The sequence below is a fragment of the Ambystoma mexicanum genome, chromosome 6q (genome assembly GCF_040938575.1).
Source record: "Ambystoma mexicanum isolate Mex_15411 chromosome 6q, UKY_AmexF1_1, whole genome shotgun sequence".
Taxonomy (NCBI): domain Eukaryota; kingdom Metazoa; phylum Chordata; class Amphibia; order Caudata; family Ambystomatidae; genus Ambystoma; species Ambystoma mexicanum.
Genome location: NC_090937.1, coordinates 181,462,430 through 181,485,915, shown reverse-complemented (window position 1 = coordinate 181,485,915; position 23,486 = coordinate 181,462,430). Strand labels below are relative to the sequence as shown.

Here is a 23,486-nt window from a genome sequence, read left to right as displayed (position 1 = left end):
GATGAATGCAGTGTGAAATGCACTGATATACTATGGAGTCCATCTCAAAAAAGTACTTTATTTTTATCGACAAGTGTTCCCGAAATGACCTCTGCTCAGTTTCCATGTCGGGACTGGGGACAGTCCCACATGCAGTTGCCAGGTGGAAAGCAGCAGAGCATGGTCTGAAATCGTTCTACGCATATAGATTGCATTAAAGAATTCTTAGACATGCTTCCCCCTAGTGAATAAATAATCAACGCAAGTATCCACATCGTACATAGCCGAATAATAGGATTAAGCCCTGCTATGTGTGTTAACCACTCGCCAGACATCAACAAGGTCCAAATCCCTTAGCAGTTTACCAAGGGTCTGTGCTGGTGGTGACGGGCGTGTTTGTCATCTGATCTATCTAGAGTAGGGTCCAATGTACGGTTGAGGTCCCCTCCCCAGATCCACAAAGAGTAGAGATCGAAAGAAACTAGCAGCCTCATGGTTGGAGCGTTAAGTGGTGATCAAACACACCTCTCTGTGTAGCCATATATCAATACCAAACTGCCCTCCTTGTCAAAGCGAACCTCTATTGGCTGGAAAGTGGCCAAAGCTGACACCAATATTAACACTCCTCTAAGATAGGGGGATACCCCCCTCCCCATCTTTGCAGAAGTGCTTCTTGCCTTGCCACCGTTGGGTGCGTCTCCTCTTGAAAGCTATTGCCACTCATTTCCTACGAAGATACAACCCAACCCGGTTCTGTTTAACGTACCTCTTAAGTCCCCTGACATTCCAGGTGACAACGTTCAACTCTGTCATCATAATGTAAGCCCACCCAGCAATTTTTCATCTATCTGGTCCCCCATCTCACACTACAAATAACTATTTGACTCCTCCAAATGTCCACCCCATCTTCCATCACCAGGTGAACGCAAGAGTCCCTTCCCGGAGGCAGAATGATAGATATCACATATAACAGTCCCATTCCACCCACCCAAGGAAGTGAAGCCCCATTTCCTGTCCCACAGTAGTATGCATACAAAGCAGCACATAAGAAGGCAACTGCAATATAACAACACAACTAAACAAACACAACTTAGGCTCAACAGTACACTGCTTTTCAAGCCCACACATCTAACCTTTTTTCACCGATGACAAGGGCAACAATAGGCTTTCGGGGGTACATAGATTAGAACAAAAAACACCTGGTAGAACTAAACCCAGCACCCAACAATAACAGGTCTTCATTCCCTAACCTGTTTCAGGCAACTGTCTCCTGCCTGCATCAATTACCTTCTAATATAGCGACTATCTTGAGGTCCAGAGCACCCCACACATTTTACTCTCAATACAAGGCCAAATCCCAGTTTCTATGCTTTCCTTCTCCATTCACTCACCAATTCAGACGTGTCTTCTGAGGCCTCTCTTCTCCCACAGCCAACTAGCTATATCACCGAACCGGCTTCTCAAGAGCCGCCCCAGCTCCTCTGCTCCTTCTCTCATGCCCGTAGTGGTGCACGGCCCAGGATGTCTGCATCACCAAAGGTCTATCCAGCAAGAAGGGGCAGGGGGTCTAACCGTCGCCATCTCGTGTCCTCTTTGCTGGGGCAATTCCCACACCATCATCGGGTCCCTGAGCGCTGTGGTGAATAGGCACTTTGGGTTGCGGGCGCTCCACTGGCTGTCTTGACTCAGGGGCCTAGGAAGCCACAGCGTATTTCATCCTTGCAGTTAAGTCCTGCACCGTAGACTGAAGGCCTTTTGTAGCGTGTGTAATTCCATCTATGTTGTCCTCCGCAGCTTAGTTCCACCAGTGCCTGGACATCATAACGTAGCAGGTTCCTCCTCTGTGTTCCGCCCTAAGTCGGTGCCATCTTGGCAATCCGATGCCACATCGCCTCATTCGCAGTGTTCTCCGCCTCAGGTGACACAAAGCAGGTCTCAGACCCCTGCCAGCAATCCTACACCATATAGAACAGTATCTATAATAGCTTGGTATGTGGCATGCCCACAGTGGTCATGATCAATAGAAAGTATCTGCCAGGAGCTCCAGACCAGCATGACTTTACACAACCAAGGGTATGGCAGAGCTAGCCAGCATGGTGTAAACAGTTAAAGGCAGAATTATAAAACAGCTTACCAGATACGAAAAACAAAGTTACCACCAAGGGTCGAGATCTCCATGACAGCACTCTACTAGGCACTCCGCGTGGGAAAGCAGTTTTAAAGCTGTTTAAGGTGCGTCCAATAAAACCCTCTTTGGTAAGACACACCCAGTGTCCAACAGAGACTGCATCAGACTGTACTCTGCTAGGCGCTCTGCACCCGTATTGATCTAAGGGTCTGCCACCTCCACTGCAACAATATTCCACTTTATACTTCCCTTTACCAAATTGTCCACCTCTTTCAATTACTCTTCCAAAAACCCTGCTTCCCCTTTCCTCTTCCATCACTCCACTTATCAGTAGCCTTCTCCCCCCACCTTTAGGCACCTACGATAACAATTGAGATTCTCCAACCCTCTTCCACCTCTCCAACCATCTTCCACCTCTCCTACATTATTTTACCCCTTTGCACACTAATCAAGAAAAGTCTGGGCCCTCTGATTCTTTGCCATCTCTGCCCTCTTCCGGTCCTTCCTTTACCCAGCTTCCAAGGGCCTATCAGCAACCTCCTAGCTCCTCCTTAAAGCGGTCTTCTGTGTCTCTCTTTCAGCCTCCAGTCTCCTGCTCTACCCATGCCCCAGGGACTCTAATCCAGTTTCTTCATTGCAGCTCTTGCTCCATCTTTATCTCCTGCTCCAACTTTTTCTGCTCACTTATTCAGTCATCTCCTAATGGGCTCTTCCTCCCAACTTTACCATCTACTGACTTCATTTTGTATATGGCGTTGGTCTCTCCATCCTCTTTGGTGTAATGGCCCTCGGGTGTGGTAGAAGGGATGAGTATTGGCTGCTGAGATGCTCCTCTGGGGAGTGCTTAATGTCTAGTTTGGGACTTCAAATGTACTCATCCATCTCCTAAGTTGCTTGTCCTTCTGCCTCACAAACCTATCTGCTGGACTGCAGGTCAAGTAGAGTCCACCATGCCAGAGTTCCTATGTCCAGCTTTCTCCTATGGTGCTGGCATAGGGACTGGCTAGTAGGTCCCACCCCTGAGAATGGCTTCCAGATATGAGGTGAAACGTGTTGCTCGCTAGTCCTTCCTGTTGGGCTGTCCACTCTGTGGTTGTCGCGCACTGGCCGCAAATTTGGGGGGGATTCGTCCAGGCTATCTGTTCTCAAAGGTATGAGTGGTCAGGACCTGTGTGGGGATTGGCTGACTACTTCCATGATTCCCACGCCTATGCCAGTCTTTCTCAGAGTGGTATCTGCACCTGAGCAAGGCAAGCAGAGTGTACAGACACTGTCAATCCTTCGGGACCACCACTGTTCATTTTTTTATTTTAAGAGGCATTAGCATCTACAGTTACCCTGCGACAAGCTCCTACCCTTTGCTTGTGTCAAGTTGGAGGTTGCCGCGGGATCCTCTCCATGCCGCCGCCGGACCCAGCATCATGCTGCTTGCGGCAGCACCTGCCCGCATGGTGGCCGCTCATCTTCCAACACGTACAGGCAGGGATTCTGTCACACGAGTGATGGCTGATGAATTTGGTTTTGGTGCCATCTAGCGTTGTGGTGCAATGTCTGCAGCTTGGGGGTGCTTCTGCCCCTTGATAAACAAGATAGATGCTGCTGCAATTGGTACGTCTGGGAGTAACCATGACTGACCCAGCGGAGGACAGAATAGGACTGGCTCTTTCTCCTCTGCGAGAGGAAGATGATAACGGTTGAAAGTCTTGAGGATTTTCCTGTCTAGCGAGAAGCTTGAAACTTTTCTAGACGTTCGCCTGCTTTAGTCCCAAAAGGTTCAGGACCATCAAAACACATATGCAACAATTTTTACCCGGACGTCCGTAGAAAAGTTTGCGGTCCTCAACCAAGAGTGGTGTTGCAACATTGCTCCCCATTCCCATGACATGTCTGACGTAATCAGTTGCGTATAATACAATTTGTAGGTGGTGCATTTTTGTTTCTTTCCTGTCCAGCAAAATATGTTGGAAGAGCCCCTGCTTGTCAGAAGGAAGATGGTTACTTGCCATTTCAGCCACCTCTGACAGGGCATGAAAATATTAGGCTACAGTGCAGAACACATTTACAGTATGTAAGCTAAAACTGCGTGAGGAAAAAACCTTCCAAACCTAGGAGTCAATTTTTTAAAATTCTATGTAGAGTGGCAGTAGAACAAACTGTGGGCCTGGATCCTGCCTTGGCTGTTTGGAAGACCACGCTTTCAGGCATATCATGAGCAGTCAACAAAAGTGGATTTGAGAATCCAGCCCTATGGGCTTTGAAGCAGCCCCATTTCAAACAGGTGTGAACTTGCCCATTAAAGCCCCACTAAAGAGTAGTAAGGACAACTTAGAAATCTTTGACTTTAGAATATTCAGGATAGTGGGATTTCTCAATTTCTCGGAAAGCACGGTCAAGGCCTAAGAATCCACTAACGTAGTTACTAGAGCCCTAAAACAGCCAAACTCAGGTGCGGGAGTTGTAACTGGTATTATTCAAATTTCAGAGTCTGGTGATGCATCTAGTCCACTTTTATGCAAGCCTTGCTGCATTAAAGAGTCTTTGAACTTGTTGTCAATGGTCAATACTTCTGGGAACTTGGTTTCCCTTTGGCTGAAAATGTAAAGCAGGTGGCCTTCCTCCGCCACATTAAAAAAAAGAAAGTCTCGGAACCTTCTCAATGGCATAGGCCTCTCATGTCTAATGTACAGGCTACTGGCAGAGCCTAATCTGATGCAGTTGAGCGTTGCCACCGAAGAGACTCCCACTCTGTCACCAAGAAGGTGTGCGCGACGACACTGTGCCTCCAAGGCCTTTGAGCATGTTGCCATGTACAACCTCCTCAGTCAGACTCTTCTGATGCCTCGGCCAGACCCTTAGACTGGTAGTCTCTGCTCTTCCCTTCAAGGAGAGCACAACCCATACTCCTGCATGCCTAAGAGTCACAAGAGCTTGCTCAAACACCTTGAGCATCACAGTACGAAAGGATTCCCGGTCGTCTGGCATGGAGTAGGTAGGGAAAGAAGGTCTTACATGCCTTAACCAGCTGAGGTGCAGTCTTTTCAGATGCCACCGACCTCACTGCTCTGAACAACATTTATTCCATTATACAAGAATGGATGGCCAAACATGGCCTATGCCTCAATGACGACAAGACCGAACTTCTTCTCCTAGGTTCCCAACCCAGACTTAATAAACTCGACAAACTCTATCAAGCATTCACTATAGACGGCAATAACATCATCGTCTCTAACAGCGTCAAAACCCTAGGAATCTACCTCGACTCCTCCCTCACACTGACAAGACAGATCAATTCCATCTCATCAGCCACTGCTTACACCTGTAAACTCATCAATGCCAGCAGACCTTACCTCTCACCATCCAACTGCATCACCTTAGCCAGAGCGCTAGTCCTTTCCAAAGTTGACTACTGCAATGCGTTATACTTGGGAACCAGTCAGAAAAACATCAACAAACTACAAGTCATACAAAACAACGCCTTGCGAGCAGCCCTGAACATACCCAAACATGAACACATTTCGGACGCCAGACGCACCTGCCATTGGCTATCCATACCACAAAGAATTGAATATAAAACCATCTCACTCACACACAAATGCCTAGCTAACCAAGCACCCAGATACCTATCCGACAATCTCAATCACCACACCCCAGCGCGCCCTACCAGATCAGCTCAAACACATTGCTTAAATATCCCAAGATTTAAGCTCCAAAAAGCAGGTGGCTCCAGCTTCCCCGTGCTTGCCTCCAAACTTTGGAATTCACTTCCACTCGAGCTGAGATCAGAACCTTCCTTTCACAGATTTAGACACAACACCAAAACTTGGCTTCAATCCAAAGAAACGTAAACTGCCTAGCCCTACCTTTCTAGCATGCACCAAGACTGTAAATTTGTAATTATGTAATCGGTTTGTACATTTCTGTTGTATTATTCTTGTTGTATTCATCGCAAGCGCCTGGATGCCCTAGGGCCAGGCGGCGCTATACAAATAATAAACTAAACTAAACTAAGCCAAACAAGGTTGTGACTTCTTGTGTGTTTTCCGAGAGGACAAGGAATGAGTGCAAGATGATGACTCACTACGACAGTGGTGCTGCCTCTTTCTTATTTTTCTTTGGCTCGGGCACTTCGATCCGACACTGGCTTGGTCCATGGACTTACTGGCGAGTTTCCACAGACTGCAGAGAATGGCAGTAGAGTCAGGTCACATTAATAATAAGATTACTAATACAACATCCTCAGGTCTTGTGGCATATGCAATTTCAGATGCTCCCCATTGAAGGCTATGTCCAAAAGCTTTGATTATCCAAGGTACAAGCAACTACAGAGAACAGTTGAGGTTCTCATGGACAGCCCGACAGAGTCTGTCAAGTCTAATCTGGCCTGGAGTGCCAGACAGGCTGCCTCCTTCACATCAATTACAATGTCCAGGAAGCCAACTCTGAACTCCACTAAATGAGCAGACGCCCAAGAACACTACGCTCCACAGAATGTGTGAGAACTTAACTAGGATACAGGAGGTATTCACCAACTTCAGTACCATACATCCAGAGGCAAAACCTTCTTGGCTATGTCATCAGTTTTCTTCACCTCCTTACCCGTCGGAAGGGTTGATGTCGACATCGCTGGTCTAGCGTGGACCCTCACAGCCTGGACTAATAGACCCATGATAAGCTCCTTTACGACCACGGATGTCGAGCAAGGCCACTCCCACAGTGCCGTAATCAAGTTCGCAATTATCACATTGAATGGGAGAGTAGTTTCTGATGGGGACTCTTGCAGAGGATGTCTGTTAATTTGCACTGTCCCAATGGTTTCGTGGGGGCCCTGAAGCTTAGAACCATCACCACTTTTACAAAAAGTTTCCGAAATTTCACGTTACATTGTGTGTATGGCGCCACCTTCTGCATTTCGACATCGGGAGATGTACAGAGTCCTCTCACGTCAAGGAGCCCCAACGCCAGTACTACAAGCTCTGCTTGGTCGGTCAAAAAGTCACGCACAGGGCCGTGCCCTGTTCCGGATAGTATCCCCACCGTCACTGAAGACTGTTTACATTGACTAAAAATACTCTGCCCTCGACTGAAAGATGCAATTTAGGAATTGCAGGGCAGCCGGTGCGGTTGTCCGGAGTCAGAAGTCGATATCAGCGCCCCACCTTAACCCTCCCCACCACAGCAGTACTAGTGAAATGTGAGAAAATGAAGGCCCACCATGGTTGACAACTGTCTCTGCAATTGAACAATTGCAGGTGTTTCGAAAGGGTTTTCCTGTTGAAGTATGAACTGACTATTGTAATCTCCCAAGAGGTGATATATACACTGTTCAAAAGCCTCTCACTGTCAATAGCCATTTTTTAATTTCAGCGTAATTTCTTTTGCTTGGGGATAGTTTCCTAGAATGATAAGCGTTGGGCTGTTTGAGGTTGGTTTCTGAATTCATTGTCTGCCTCCAATATGAATGGCCGCGATTCATTCAAATGTTGCAACACCAGGACGGTGACCAAGGCGTTCTTCGTAGATGTAAAGGAAGCTTCAAAACACATGCTTGGAGCCCAGCAGATGGGTGATATTGGCTACTAAATGTGCTGATCCCGCAATAAAACTGCAACAATTGGCTAATCCCAGTAAACATTGTGTAGATTTGACATTATGCAGGCTCGCATTCAACTTCCATGGATACAAATTCACTCAGTGTTACTGGCTAGATCCCAATGGAAAACACACTTCTCTGCCGTAGTGTATAGATGGTGTGTCCTAGTTAAGATAAGATGTCACTAACTTACTATCTATAGATACCCAGGGACAATGAAAACACCAGAATGTCGTCTAGAGATGCCCACACAGAGAAGCCCAACAAATCTGAGAAAATTGCATCCATAAATCGCTGGAAATTGGCAGAGGCATTGCACAAGCCGAAAGGTATGACGCAGTACTCGAAATACCCCCCACCCCTTAAAATGGCCAGATGGTAGGCACCATGTTGGTCAAGTTTGGTAAATACAACAGATGTTTGAAGGGATTCCAGGATGTCCTGTATCAGGGACAAAGCATATCAATCCTTTTAACTGATCTTGTTAAATTGGCAATAGTTTATGTAAGGCCAAGGGGATGCCATCCTTGGTGGGCATGACAAATGACAGGGGCCTGGCTAGTGATCAGCATGGTACAATACAGCCTTCCCGTAAGTAATCATTTAGGTATTTTAAGGAACTCATGGTAGCAACAGTAAAAACAGACACAAGTGATCACAGTTCAAGGGTGTTTATTAAACTGTATGCAGGTTGGAAAAACGCCTAATCTAAACATAAATCTAAGATGGAAGCAAGCGTCGACCATCAAAATGAAAATAAGTCAGTCCTAGTGGCGTTAGGTTTCTTAGTATAGGCCCTTTCTATTTGACACACCGCCACTAGGACTGCCTTATTTTCATTTGATGGTCGATGCTTGGTCCCATCTTAGATTTAGGTTTAGTTTAGGCGTTTTTCCAGCCTGCATTTATAGTTCAATAAACACCCTTTAACTGTGATCACTTGTGTCTGTCTTTACAGTTGCCACCATGAGTTCCTTACAGGACGCAGTAGCTAAAGCCATGCAGAATTATTTCCAAGAGAACCCAGTGGAACTCACCTCGACCGCAACAACGTGGGATGCCATGAAGACAGTGATTAGGGGGGATCTAATAGCCCACACAACAGCTTATTATAAGTGTAAACGACAGGCTCGATCCCAGTTGGAGCAGGAAATGTCCGCGATCGAGGGCAAACATAAAAGAGCTTGGTCCCTGAAAACTCCAGTGATACGTACAAATTGCCCCAAATAAGCTAGAGGGCCTCTATGCTGAAGAGATAACATATTCCCTCTAAGTAATGAAGCAAGGATATTATGCCAAGAATAAAAAGGCCAACCAGTTTCTGGTGAGGAAGCTGGCCCAATCTAAAAGACGTAATATGATCATAGGCCTGCGTGACCAGCAGGGGGTGGTACAATATGGGAAATAGACTCTGCTAACTGTAATTTAGCCTAAGTTAATTATAACTATGTGTGCATCCCCTGGCTCTTTGGAAGGGCAGAAGAAATATATATTGGAGAACCCCCTACAACATCTTTCTCTAGAGGAAAGCGAGGCCTTAGAATCCCCAATCCAGATGGAAGAGGTAAATGCAGTTATCAGATCTAACGGATTCTCATGAATTGTGATAAATTCTTCCAAGCACAACTTTTATCACCGCTCACAGCTCTCGTTAACTCCTTCAGAGAAGCAGGATCTACAACTCCCTCTATGCAGACCTCCACGACCATTCTGGTGCTAAAGCCCGATAAAGACCCTAAGGATTGTGCCTCCTATAGGCCAATCTCTCTTCTAAGTATAGATGCTAACATCTACTCTAAGGTATTGTCCAATCGTCTAGCTCCAGTCCTCCCTATATTAATAGATTTGGATGAAACAGTATTTGTCCTAAGGAGAAGGACAGGGGACAATATTTCGACAGGCCTTGAATTTGATAAAAACTGTAACATCTGAACACTGGAAACCAGCACTCGTGGCGCTGGATGCTACAAAATCATTTGACAAGGTAGACTGGGCCTTCATGCAATTAACCATGGAGGCGTTCCAATTTGGCCCTCTCTTCCACAAAATGATTTTGGACAGCTAAAAATCGCCTAACACCTCACTGTGGGTAAATCGGGAACAAACAACCCCTATCTCCCTCACATGTGGGATGCGTCAGGAATGCCCTCTTTCCCCTTTATTATTTGCCTTAATCATGGAGCCCCTCGCCTAGCGGATACATAACAACCCCGCCATCGAAGGGGTCACAATACATGACTCACAAAGCAAATTATCCCTCTATGCTGATGTTTTAATTACAATGACAAACATTCAATCCTCCCTTCATTACTCCCTCCTGGAATTAAAATCCTTTGGACAGGCGGCAGGTTTCGAAATAAATTATGACAAATCCGTGGAACTGGGGGTGGGATTGACCACTGATGAAGTTCTCTCTCTTCAACCTTCCTGCCCAATACGATGGGATAGAATATTTAAGGGTCCACATCAATGTTTCCCTGGAAGAATTATTTGGGGCAAACCTTCCACCTCTTTTCAATCGATTTCCTAAGTGTTGGAGGCAGATTTGGAGAGATGGGCGACTCAGGAGATCTCTTTGGTGGGACGGATTACAGCCATCAAAATGAACTTACTCCACGTTTTCTCTATTTTTGCATGTACCTTCCAGTAGAGATCCTGCAGAAATCCCTTGATCGCCTTCAACGGAAAATGTTATGGTTCATTTGGTGTGGTAGGAAAGCTAGATTTCCCAACAGGGTGATGATGAGGGGGTGCCCGGCTGGGAGGGTTTGGGGTTCCGGACCTGCCAAGTACTATGCTGCAGCACAGATCTTGCATCTTCTGACATAGATGTCTTCTGACACCCCACCAAAGTGGGTTGACATTGAACAGTCTAGATTTCCACTCCTTCATTTATTGCCATTCATTCCCTACACAGCACAGAAACATTGGCGAGACTTGCTCACCTCCTCAAGGGTAACATTAAGGACCTGGGTCTAGGCATTGCAACAAAAAAAAGATTCCAAGAGGCATGGGCCCTTACTCCCTCATTTTGTATAACCCTGCCTTCTCCCCCAGCAAGCACCCGGGAACATTTAGAAACTGGAGGCTAGGGGACTGCAAACCCTATGTCAACTGTTTCAAAAGTGTGTGGCTGCTCATCTTCAAAGCTGTAAAGCAGAGTTTCAACTCTCTCAATCGGATAGATTCTCCTATGTACAATTACGCCACTGGATAACACACCCATTGACTAGACAGAGGGCCACACGCAATCCAAGCCCTATTAAGCTTACCATACAGGAGGGCCCACAAGCTCGAAGTATTTCTAGGATATATAGACTCATAGGAAATTACATGCTGGGTGACTGCCCTACTTGCATGTGTCGTGGAGAAGAGGACCTGGGTCAACCGATGGAGGACCAGTCCTGGCTGGACTTTGGGCTAGGAACAGCCAACATGTTGGTGGAAGCGTGCAGCACAAGGTACATATTTTCAGAAGTAGTGCTATCCTCTTAGTAACTCTTCTTGGGAGAAAATTGTCACCATAATAAAGTGAAAAAGAGCACCTATCCTGGCTACTGGACAAAAAGCCAAAAGGTTGCACACTGGTATATTTAGTATCAATAGAGATCGATGGAGGATATTCCCATAATGCTGGGAAAAAAACATTAATCTTTCCCATCCTTTTATCACTGCCATTAGATAAAAAAAAGATACCTATTTGGGCCCTCCTCTTGCTGCTGAAAGCCACAGAAGGGGGATTCTCACAAAGGGCCGGACTAAGTTGATGTAAAGCATCACTGAATGGGAGCAAGGACTATGAAGTACAATTCATGTGTCAGTAAGCTTGTGAGAGGTAACAAGAGCCAAAGGAACGAACATCATGTATCTGCTCTTTTAATGACAACATACATAGGTGAAACCCCACAAATGGTACAAAAAAGAAGACCACAGGAAACCAAGTATCTGGTTCAATAGCCTCTACAACTCACATCTAACCCCTACAATGCACAGAGGGCAACGAGAAGCATTAAATAAAAGGTACAGGCAATTAAGACAGGTGAGGCACTGATGTATTCTGCACATTTTGTTTGTATTTCGTTCTGTGCAGTGGCCTCCAGGGAGCTGCACCAACACACATTCTAAATGTGTTTAAATATAATGCATAAAGTATTTCTGCAGCATGTATTCATTACAGAAAAAATAAACTAGCCCTTTGCAGGGTGCAATCCGATTTCCCAACTGACATGTGAGAATGTAACTAAAAGGACACTGCCCCAGCCCACATGGCTGAGAAGATAGAGACTGCTAAAGGGAAAACACCCTTGGTACTGTCCTGATTAACTGAGAGGCACTGGAAGGGAAGCTCACTCTGTTACGAGACCAAGAGTCTAAACCTCTCCGCAATGCCATGTATTTGAACTCAAGCTTGCATTTCAGAAGTAGCTGCCTCTTGACCACTGAAGGAGAGTCAAACTGTCTGATCAAAACAGTGTCGGGCTCTGCTGATATGGTATGAGGGTCTCATGGGAGAGCCAAACAGGTAGTGGCCTGCTAACACCCTGAAACATGAAGGAGTGACTTTATTCCGAACAGCAAAAAAAAAACAAATAAATCATAAACCGAGTCTGCCATGCACTTAATGTGCCATTTCCGAGGCAAATGAGAGCTGGAGTTCCTAAAAAGAAGCTCAGTCCCTGTGCCACCCTCCACATTTGCAGGCTGCTTACAGGCACAGTGTTGCCAAGAACCAAAGGGCTCCTGGTGTGTGCCCATTCAATCCAGTTGGAGAGACAATCGCAGTTACTTAAAATGTCCATACTCTGGCAGTTTAACTCCTAGGGGATACAGTGTCCCCCTCTCTTGTGCATGTCTGCACCAGGGTTCCCATTTATCATCACCTGGGAAAAGGGGCTGCCCACACGCAGGATTTATCCCATAAATATTTGAGACTTAATCTGTCCAAAGGAAAATTAAATCAGTACCTCCTTCTCATACTGATGGTTTCAATCTGGGCACACCCTCAGAAGTAAGAGGTGCTGTTCAGACGTTGATTTGCTGCTTTATCCTGGTATTGAGAATGTAGTTCAATCCCTCAGCAGAATTTAAATACACTGTTGGCATGTGTAACTGATCTGCCGGAGTAAAAAAAGATTTACCCCAATATGACCAGAAAAAAAACGAATCCCAAAAGACCACATTTTGTTTTCTCCCCCTTTGACTGCATATATACGCGGGGGAGACCCCCTCTGGCCCCCCCTTATCCCTCTACACTTTCAATTAACTTTACACCCCCACCCCACATACATATGTGGTCAAATCGGGCATCCCAAATTCAGTCTTTTGTGATTCTGTCTTTTCTACCTCGATATAGTGCTGCGGAGATCAGACGCAGAGATGCGGCTAAGACTATATGTACATTTCCCAGATAAATGCAACTTGTGAGGGCTGGCCTAATATATTTAAGGCGGAAAAGTTATTCTTGGATAATTATCTGCATGCTGGAAGTAACAGAGTGCTTCACACTGTGTGCACCAAATTAATGTATTGATTTTCAGCTAGAAAGAGGAATTTCACACCACTCACCTGTCTAACCACTTTCGTATTTGGGCCAAAACAAGGGCTCTATGATGAACGGTTTCCAAGTTCCCTCGTGGCATCTGTACAGGAGATAAAACTGGAGTAAAATCACTGCACATTCATTTAAATTGGCATGCACATAGAAATACAGCAAAAACGTCACAAACATCTTAAGAGTATTCCCATGGCTCACATGTCAAAAATCGCCCGCTATGCTGAAACAGATGACTAGGTTATTTATACATTTGAACTCACTTAGCAATGGGGAGTACATTTAAACCAATAAGCAATACAAGTCACGGACCGGGTGAATACACCATATATTCTTTTTTATTTTTAAGATTTTTGAGTATAATAATGCATGGCAATATAACAGTGAAACAAGATAACAATCATATAATGGTTGATTTATATTATATATTATATTTATATGATTTATCAACAAATGATACTTGAAACCACACATAAGTAGAACTGATTAGAAGTATTACATTTTAAACAAAGCAGGATGTGACAGTACATGGAGAAGAAAACAGGACAGACACAAACAAAAAAGACACAAACAAAAAGGTAGGAAGAAAGGAGACGGAATATGTTCATGTGTTTCTGATCTACTGTTGCCCCAAATTTATAATTCTTACTTTATAATTCTTATTTCATATTGTACTATTCTATTTCAATTAATGTTTTTGAACTAGGCATGGGGAGGAAGCAATACATCTTTCCAGTCTACGGATATTACATACATAATTCCACCAAATGTTATGATTGATTAGAATAAGATTTTTCCAATTGACAGAAATAGTTTGGATTGCAATTAGGATAAAAAGATTAGTAGGTGACAAGCCTTAGTCTCCAATGTGCATGGCAAGAGTGTGCTGCCTAGCAAAAGAAACTTAAAATCAAACTCATGTTGCATCTAAAAAATGAGTTTGAAAGTATTCAAACATTTTCACCAATTATTTCTTTACAAATGTACATTAAAAAAACATGTGTTTAAATGATCCTTCAGGTTCCAGCAGTTCCAACATTTGTCATTTTGTACAAGCTTACATTTGAAGAGCTTTGAAGGAGTAATAAAGACTATGGTGGAAAAAGTAAAAGGTTTAAGTCAACCATGCCGATGAGGTAACCCTGGAGATTGTAATCTCATCACTGAAGAAAAACATTGGTCTTCTGTTTGGAAGACAGTCTTGTTGCAATGCTATTTGTGACCCCCGACCCCTGCACCAATGGTTTGTTCAGCAGATAGAATCTCATAAAACATTGACGCAGTACATTTAAGATTATGCAAATGTTGAAGTCTATCCTTATGAGAAGATGTGTTAGGCAGTAGGGCTTCTAGATTGTCCATTAGTGCATTAATAATGATAGTATATTTGATGAAACCATTTACTCCAAAACCATTTAAAAAATATTTTTAATTGGGATTTCAAATATACACTACAGAAAACATAATAAACATTACAGTATCACCTGTATTTTTCTCTCATCCTGTTCTTCCCCATCCCACCTCCACCACCCTCAACCATCCCCTTAGCTTGTACACAGGATGCCAGACTTGTATTACATCAAAGAACATTCAATAGTTGTCAGTTCTGAGGACAGTGTTGTTCTATAAAGTCCCCATGAAGGAAGTTGAATACCGGTGCCCATTCCATTGAGAAATGTGCTTGATCCCCCTGGATCATGTAAGTAATCCACTCCAGTGATACAAAGTTCCAGATTTTATAGTACCAATCTTTAATACACGGAGGGTCCACAGATGTCCACTTCTGCGGTATTACTAGCAGTGCTGCGAGTCGGAGAATACAAAATGCCTTCCTCCTAGATTTCATTCAAAGTTCATTATCTTGTTGTCTCAAGCCTAGGAGGCTTTCCCCTAAAGACCGGTCCGTTGTGAAAGCAAACATTACCCTCATGTTCTCCCCCACCTCCTCCAGTAATGTGACAACCTAGCACAAGACCACCAAACATGTAACAAGTCGCCGCGCTCACCACAACCCCTCCAGCAAGAGTCTGAAACTGAAGGGGCAATCTAATGTAACTGTTCGGGTGTGTAATGCCACTGATGCATTAATTTGAACCAAAATTCCCTGATCTGCAAGGACCTAGTCAATTTCAGGATATCCGACGATAAACGTGACCACGCTTCTTCCTTAGGCATGAACCCGAGGGTCTTTGTCCAAGCCAGTTGGAATGCCTGGTGGGGGTTGATCCCTTATTAGTTTGTACAATCTAGAAATCATATATGTATCTCTGGAAATGGTTGTTAAAAAATGCTCAAACGGTTTAAGTGTTCTCAAAGCTGCTGCCCTATTTGGTGGGGCCCTCAACCAATGGCGAATTTGAAAATATTGAAAGCGGTGGCTCCCCTGAAGGGCCTGCTCCTCTTTGCATAAAGCAAAAGACTTTATATCTTGCACTTGAAACATATCACCAGATTTTAAGCATCCCTCTGGCAAGGAATTAGCCGGCATCTTCGGGTGAACTGTGGTTTTGCAAATAATGGGGTGAAAGGAGAGGGAAATGACGTAAGACAAGGCTGCTTGACAACCTGATACCAAATGTCCTCCACTAAACCAGTTATCTCACTGTGATGTATGTTCCTGGGTCTATCCGTTCTAGGCAGCTATAGTGTCTCTCCCACTCTGGATCCCACAAAAGCCCTTTCCATTTGTGTCCATCTTTTATCTGTGCCTTCCCAAAACCTATCTTTTATCAATCGTAACTGAACTACTCAGTAGTAATCAGTGAAGTTGGGAAGGCCCACTCCGCTTCTATTTAGAGGGAGCATTAACGTTCTCAAAGCGGAGCAGGGAGGTTTATTTTTTCATACAAACTTCACAATTATTTTTTGAAGTGTACAAAAAAAGGAAGTCGGGATTCAGATTGGCAGGGCCTGAAACAAATACAAAACCTTAGGTAAAATCACCATTTTGACCGTGTTAATCCTTCCAAGCCACAATACCATTAAAGGGCTCCAAGATTATTCCGGTAACTTCCTTCCATTAATAGATGAGATTCGGAAACATGCCCATAGTTCGCGTAGCGAAGCTGTGTCGTCAAAATTGCTTTAGTTAGTTTGTCCGGTTTGAGCCCCAAATTAAACATTTCTGGTTTTGTGATATTAAGACTAGCTTCTTTGCCAAATATTTCCAATTGCTGCGGGTACCAAGGTTCCCGGATTAATAATCGTAAGAAGCATATCGTCTGTATATGCCATTACCTTGTGAGTTTTGCCCCCAAAGGGTATGCCCTCTATCTCCTTCGCTTGGCGAAGCCCATTCAACAGCCGTTCTAGATCTAACTCATCCAGAAGAGGAGACGATGGACATCCGTGCTTTGTGCTTCTTTGAAGGAAGACCTGGAGTGACAATTAACCGTTTATGAGCAATCTAGCCGATGGGTTGATATAATTAGCTTGTACCATCGCTATATACCTGAGACCGAAAGCCATGGCTCGCAAAGTGTTAAATAAAAAAGACCATTCAAATCTTATTAATCCTGACCAGACCGGATTCATAAAAGAACGACAAACCCATGATCATATAAGACCCTCAAGTCAATTTGCTAAAATGTTAGTATATATTTTTGCGTAAATATTCATGAGCGCAATCAGGCGATCTGAACCACATTTAGCAGGGTCCTTCCCAGGTTTCAGAATTAAAATTATGTTAGCCTCTTCCATGGAGGTTGTTTTACTACTCATTATAAAGGAGTTAAAAAGAACTGTCAGTTTCAAGGCTAGAGTTGCTTGGACATTTTTGTAAAAGGATGACCGGCGACTTATTTATTGGAAGATTAGCAATGACAGCCAAAACTTCCTCCCGGGTGATGTCCTTATCTAAATTCAATTTATCCTCTTCCGGGATCCACTCTGACTGAACTTTTTCTAAGTACTTTTTTTGAGCCCCTTTATCTGGAAAGTCTGATTTATACAAGGTAGAGTAAAACATTTGAAATTGAGTTATAATTTCCTCCGTCAATGTTACTTTCTTCCCTGATGGAACTTCCACCCCCTGAATTGTCTGAGCCACTGTTTTCTGCATTAATTGTCTAGCTAACCATCTATCCGCATTGTTTGCCCTAATGTATAACCTCTGCTTTTTTTCTGCTTGCTTAGTTCGTATTAGATCTAATTTACCTTTGACGTTTTGGTATTGTCTTTGAAGGTTCGGGGATGAGTCTGTTTCCATTTGCTTCAGTGTGTCTTTTACTTCTGCCTCTAAGTCGATTTCTGTTTTACGCTCGATTTTCCCCCTGTGCGCCTGCATTGAAATAAGTATTCCCCCCCCCCCGCAAGGGTTGCCTTAAATGGTCCCAAACCACATCCAAGCTCGTTTTCTCTCCTAAGTTATATTCGAAATACTTGTTAATTTTCCCCTCCATCTCGTCACAAAGAATCTGGTCTAACAATATTTCTTTCAGGAATTCCTAGCTCCAAAGTGTGGGACCGAGTTTAGGGATTTCAAGATCAATTGTCAGAGGAGCATGGTCTGAGATGGTAATTGTATGTGTGTCTTTTTACGTCACCCTTCCTATCAGCCTAACTGAGGCCCATAAATAATCTATCCTAGAGAAGGACTTGTAGACGTGAGATTAATAAGTATATGCTCTTTCCTCCCCCTTCAGAGTGGGCCAAATATCTTTGAGTGTAAGCTGATCAAATTTCTGTCTCAGAGCTAAAGGCGGCGGGGGACGAGCATATATAGTAGTAGAACTTCTGCCTCTTACAGGGTCCCATGCAATGTTTAAATCCCCCGTCAACACCTTTTAGCCGTGACCGAACAACTCCAAATTAGAAAGTGCAGTCTTCAAAAAACCCTCTTGACCAGTATTAGGGGCATATAGGGTCGCTAAGGTTAGGGTCATTTATCCGATCTGTGCCAAGATAAACAGGAAACGACACGCCCTATCCGCCTGCACCTTTGTAATGGAAACCTGCGTATCCATCCTAAAAGCAATATGTATCCCTGCTGTCTTCCCCTTTGCGTTAGCCTGACTTATTGTCGGATAGTGCTTTAATTTCAACTTATAGCGATCTTGACACCTAATGTGTGTCTCCTGTAAAGCTATGAGATCAGGCTAGTGTAAGCTTAACAACCGCTCCAATTGCCTCCTCTTGACAGGGGTGTTGAGCCCCCTTAAATTACGAGTAAAGCACCGGAAGGTTAAGCCTATTCAGTGGATCGCTTCCTTGTGTTAGGCAGAAACCTGTGCAGTTCCCTCTGGGACCACTGCAAAAGATTTAAGACTACAGGTGTTTGGCAGTAAACCCACTTGGTAGCAGTCTGTACCACACAGATTCACTTGGTAGCTGTGGCTGAGCAGTCAGACTTCCCTCAAGAAGAGTTAGGCAGTATACAGAGTATTCACAATAGGTCAAAAGAACACAGTAGAACAAGTAAACACTGACCAGAGCTTGGTGTAAAAGAGAGATAATTATTTATTTAAAACCACATCTAGAAAAACACACAGGCACTAATGTTAAGCAGTTCAAAAACACGGTCACTAAAAGATATACACTCCCTTAGCAGAATATTAGACAAGTCTTAAGTAAAGCCCCACTTATTTTCAGACAGCGGTGAGCGCTTAACGTAGATGGCACTCTAATAATTTGTTTTAAAAGGGAGAGAAAAGCAGAGTATCATTTGAAACAGATCCCAACACTTTCACAAGAACACAACAAGAGAGGAAGGCAAAGTAAAACCGTGAAGTTAGAGTTCAGAAGGCCGGATCCAATTTAAGAGGATCAGAACGAAATGTGCCCAAGGTCACACGGATGAAGTGCACAAAAGTCTCGAAAAGGTTCAGAAAGAGTTGGCCCAAAAGAAAGGGACCAGTTAGATGGTCAAGGCGGCCAGCCCAGTCCAGAAGGTTAAGGGATTATTATTACCTTGTAGCAATCTTTAGAAAGGGAGGCCTGGCGGACACGGTACCTTAAAGTGGTGAGAATGCTCCAGCGGAGGCAGTTGTTCCTGGCAGCGGATGCAAGTCGGTGCTTCGTCTGGGGGAAGAGAGGATCTCGTCGGGGAGGAAGACAGGAGTCCGTTGCACTGCCAGGGAAGAAACCAGCCTCGGAGTTCTCAGGTAAAAGGAGCGGTCCTTTTATTTGGGGTCCAGTGGTAAGTGGCTATCCGGTTGCCGGGGTGCTTGGCACGGGCAATTCGACCACAAGACGTCCTGGGATGCGAGAAAAAGAAGGTAAACTGGTTGTGCCCACCAGTCAGGGGAAGAAGCCTCTCCAGTCGGGAGATCTTCTCTGTCGTCGGGAAGTGGTGAGTTGGTTCCGCAGGGCACCACCGGTGGTGTCGTCGTGGCAGGTCGGCTCAGCTTCTCCCTCGTCGGATTCTCAGGTCCTGTGGCGACTTCTGAAGTTCCAGTCCCCAAAGCCCTGCTTTTATGCAGCACACCCCCATTCACTCAGCCTAGCTGTCAATCAAACATGCTAAGTGGTGAGCCGGCCGGCTCACCACTTGGGCCAATCACACAAGAGTGCGACTTGAGTTACCAAGGTAACTCAGTCCAGGGTGCCTAAACCCCCTCCCACACCCCCTGTGGTACCCAGACAGAGTGGCACCTCTTTTGGAGGCTTCTGTGGAGAAGCCCGCCAAAAAAGGAACAAAGGGCTCGACTTGGGTTGGAGTCACAGAAGAGAACACAAACGCCATTTTAGAATCGAGTCCTGGCAAAAAATACCAACCGGCGAATTAATATTAAATAAATAAACCGGCGGTATGTTCGAGGCTATGAGAATTAAATAATTAAAGTTGGTAGCCTCGAACAATGGGAAAATCCCATAGGGATATATTCGCGGTTGAATATAAAAAGTAGTATCCACTGCCACCAGCCAAAACTCGATCAGGGGGGACGGAGACGTGCCCCCTCGACTAACAGACCCCGGGGCAATCGAATTGCCCCGACCAGTACGTCCACAATATGATGGTTTGTACTGGTTTCTGTTCATAATTTGGGACTAGTAAAGCCAATGGTGACTTTATATGCCCTGGGAGACAGTAGTCAGTCCCAGGGTATGGATTCTATGGTGGGGTGTCACTATGACACCCCTGTGTCACTGCACGGAGGGTGCTGTGTAACACACATAGTAAAAATACATGAGACCCTATGGAGTAAAGGACCCCATAGCCCATAAAACACATTAACAGTAAAAGGAACACCATAAATCATGTCCAAGAGTGGGAGAAAAAAAGTCTCACTCTTGGCAGGAGAAAAAAACAAACTCCAGAAATCCAGCAAAGCTGCTGGGGGACTCACTAGGTTAGGAAATTCAGCCTAAAGAGAATTCTCCCTAACACCTTGGAACTGCACTTTGCAAATTTTCTTCGTAAGCCTCTACCTCCGACCCTGTGTACTAACCAACCCCCAAAAAACTCTCAATACCCCAAATTTCCCCTTAACCCTCCCAGCCCTCCCCAACCATTTCCCAACAACTTTTCCCCCTCGCTGATGAAGACCATCTTTGCTACTCTATCCTCGGACTCCGTCGTCGGAAATGGCCTACCACTTAACCCAGGGAAAATAGTGCAGAGTATACTAAGACCCTCTTTAAATGTCCTAAAAAGATTCCAAGATGGGTGTCCAACGTGACCCTTTTCTTACATAATCGCATTCGTAACTGCCAGAGTTTACCTTTTTTATTTTTTTTATTTTATTATTTTTCCCCGGCCATACCAAAGAGCTAAGCAAATACTTAAACCTTCATGGTGCCGATGGTTTGTCTGATGGAGTGGAGCTTTTTTGAGTTCTTGTCCGAATCCACTGCCCTGTCAACCATTCCCATTGTTGCGTACCTCAGGGAATATGAGCGGTTGCAGTGCTTGGGCCCGATTGTCGCTCTTGGTCCAGCCTTAAAACTCGGGCTCCCTCTTCCTTGGTAGTAACTCAGTGTTGTTTTCCTTCCCACGTAAATACTAAACCAAAAGGGAAGGTCCATCTATAAGTTATCTTATGAGACTGTAAATGTTGTAAGATCTCACGCATATCCCTTCTCTTTTGTAGCGTCTGTGGAGATAAATCCTGATATAGCTGATTTCCTTCCCATTCAAAGTAATTTGAGTTGCTTTTCTGGCTTCCCTGAGAAGTTATTTTGGGGATAGCTTGCTAAGTCACCAAAGTGGCTCTGGGGCAGGCCCCAGGGTCCTGATGTTTCGGACCTACTCTGTGAATTCTGTCAATATGAATTATTTCCTCTGTCTCCATATTCAATAAGCCTTTGAAAACTCCTGTGACTTCGTCTCTTAACACTGCGTCGTTCACCGATTCCGGGATATTCCGTATACGAATATTGGACCTCCTTGATCGATTTTCTAAATCTTCACATTGCCATCCGCCGCCGCGATTGGCGGATTCTTCCGCGTTACAGGTGGCGGCACAGGGGCGGTGTGTTTTAGTCCTCTTTCTATGGTCATTATTTTCGGCCATTCCTGTGGGGGGTGCCTGCCGGGAGTTTAAAACTTCCTTTTTCCCAGCAGACTCCACGTTGCAACCCGCTTCGGAAGTATCTCTTCCGGGTTTATGCGCTCCCAAGGCTTGGCACTCCTTGCTTTGCTGCGGCCTTTCCTCGCTCCACTGTCCTCCACTTCGCTCTTCCCGCAAAGTATTTTTTCTGACGCTTTCATTTGGGCGTTCTTCAGTGTTTCTCGTTAGGTCCGGTTCTTTATTTCTCCGGACCTACCTTTCTCCTTCTTACCTGTTTCTGTCTCCCTTCGCTCCGCCTCCTGGCTGGACTCCCCGGATTCCTCTCTGCCCTCTCTTCCTTTCCTTACCAGATACGGCTCTCTCTTTCGGAGCTACTGGGCGGACTCACCCGTCCCCGGCTTACCTTCCGGAGGCCTCTTCTGCCAGTGTTGTTTCCCACATTGCCTCCTTCAAAGGCGCTGCCCGATCTTCACGCCATTCTGCTCATTCGCTTCCTGCTTAGCCTTCACCGGCACCTACGGAGAGGAAAAAAGAAGAGAACTCAAGTGCTACGAAGGGGTTTTTTTTTCCCGATTCGGGTTTTCCCTTCCTCCGGCTTGATTCCGGAAAAGGGGCCACGGAACTGTTGTTTCCTAGCGGTAACTGTGGCTTCCTTCCGTGACAAGCACATTCATCCAAGAAGGGAGAAGGATTACCTGGCCAGGCGGAACCTACAGTCTACGAACAACAATTCCGGCAGCTCAGGTGAGGAGAGTACAGTAGGAGGGAAGGAGGAGGGAACGAAGGGAACTAAGGGAATCAAACAAGCACAGATTGCAACGCTTAAGAGTTATAAGATGTCAGCTGAAGAGCAAGTCCAGGAATTATCTAAAGCCTTTCAAGCCATGTCCCAAGAATTACAGGGGGTGAAGACAGAAAACGCGCTCCTCAAGCAAATGGTAACCGCAAGAGAACCCTCACCGCCAGAACTAACACCCATGGCACTTTCCTCAGGCAAATTCGACGGCTCTCCAAAGAAGGTGAAAGAATTTTTGGAAGCATGCACAGTATATTTCACCTTCAGGCCCCGTACTTTCGTAACGGACCAGGCCAAGGTTGGATTTCTAATTTCCAACATGACTGGAAATGCACTAACTTGGGCTACTCCATTGGTGACCAGTGGCAATGCTACTCTTCAGGATTATGTAGGGTTTCAGAACCTACTCAAACAGACATTTGAACGCCCTGAACTGTCTTTCACGGCCTGTGAAGATCTGCTGGACGTTAGACAGGGAAACTTGGATGTCCTGTCCTATATCTCTTCGTTCAAGACCCTGGCAGCCGGAGCAGGATGGCCTGAGACAGCACAGTATGCCATTTTCCAGAGGGGTTTAAAGGAAGAGATCAATGATGAACTGGCCAGATCTCCTCGCTCACCCACTTTTTCGGACTTATTAGCTGCCGCCCTTCACATAGAATATCGGCTTCAAGTACGAAAGTTAGAGCTTTGCAAACAGAGAGGTTCCGGGTCCTCTTCAGACACCTTTTTGAACTTTCTCCCTGGTCACTGCTCAGCGACAACTCCAGATGAACCAATGCAGATCGGTGCCACCAGGGCCCCTTTATCTGCTGCAGAGAGAAGGCAAAGAAGAGAGAAGGGTCTGTGCGCGTATTGCGGTTCCGATCAACATCTCCTCAAGGACTGCACTGAACTACCAAGTAGGAGCTCCGGAAACAAACTCCCTCGGCACAAATAGGGACCAGTGTCCGAGGGTTACCAAGCTCTTTTCAACGTCCCTATGTTTCCTT

General features: G+C 45.1%; 1 protein-coding gene across 3 annotated transcripts in view; it reads right to left on the bottom strand.

The window, feature by feature from the left end:
* The window catches only part of ELP1 (elongator acetyltransferase complex subunit 1), a 2,667,893-nt gene that overhangs the window by 1,039,974 nt on the left and 1,604,433 nt on the right, over positions 1 to 23,486 (bottom strand). For all 3 annotated transcript variants that reach the window (XM_069630608.1, XM_069630606.1, XM_069630607.1), the window contains exon 20: positions 13,263 to 13,336. In XM_069630608.1, the coding sequence (XP_069486709.1) occupies positions 13,263 to 13,336 (74 nt within the window). The remainder of the gene's footprint in view (positions 1 to 13,262; positions 13,337 to 23,486) is intronic.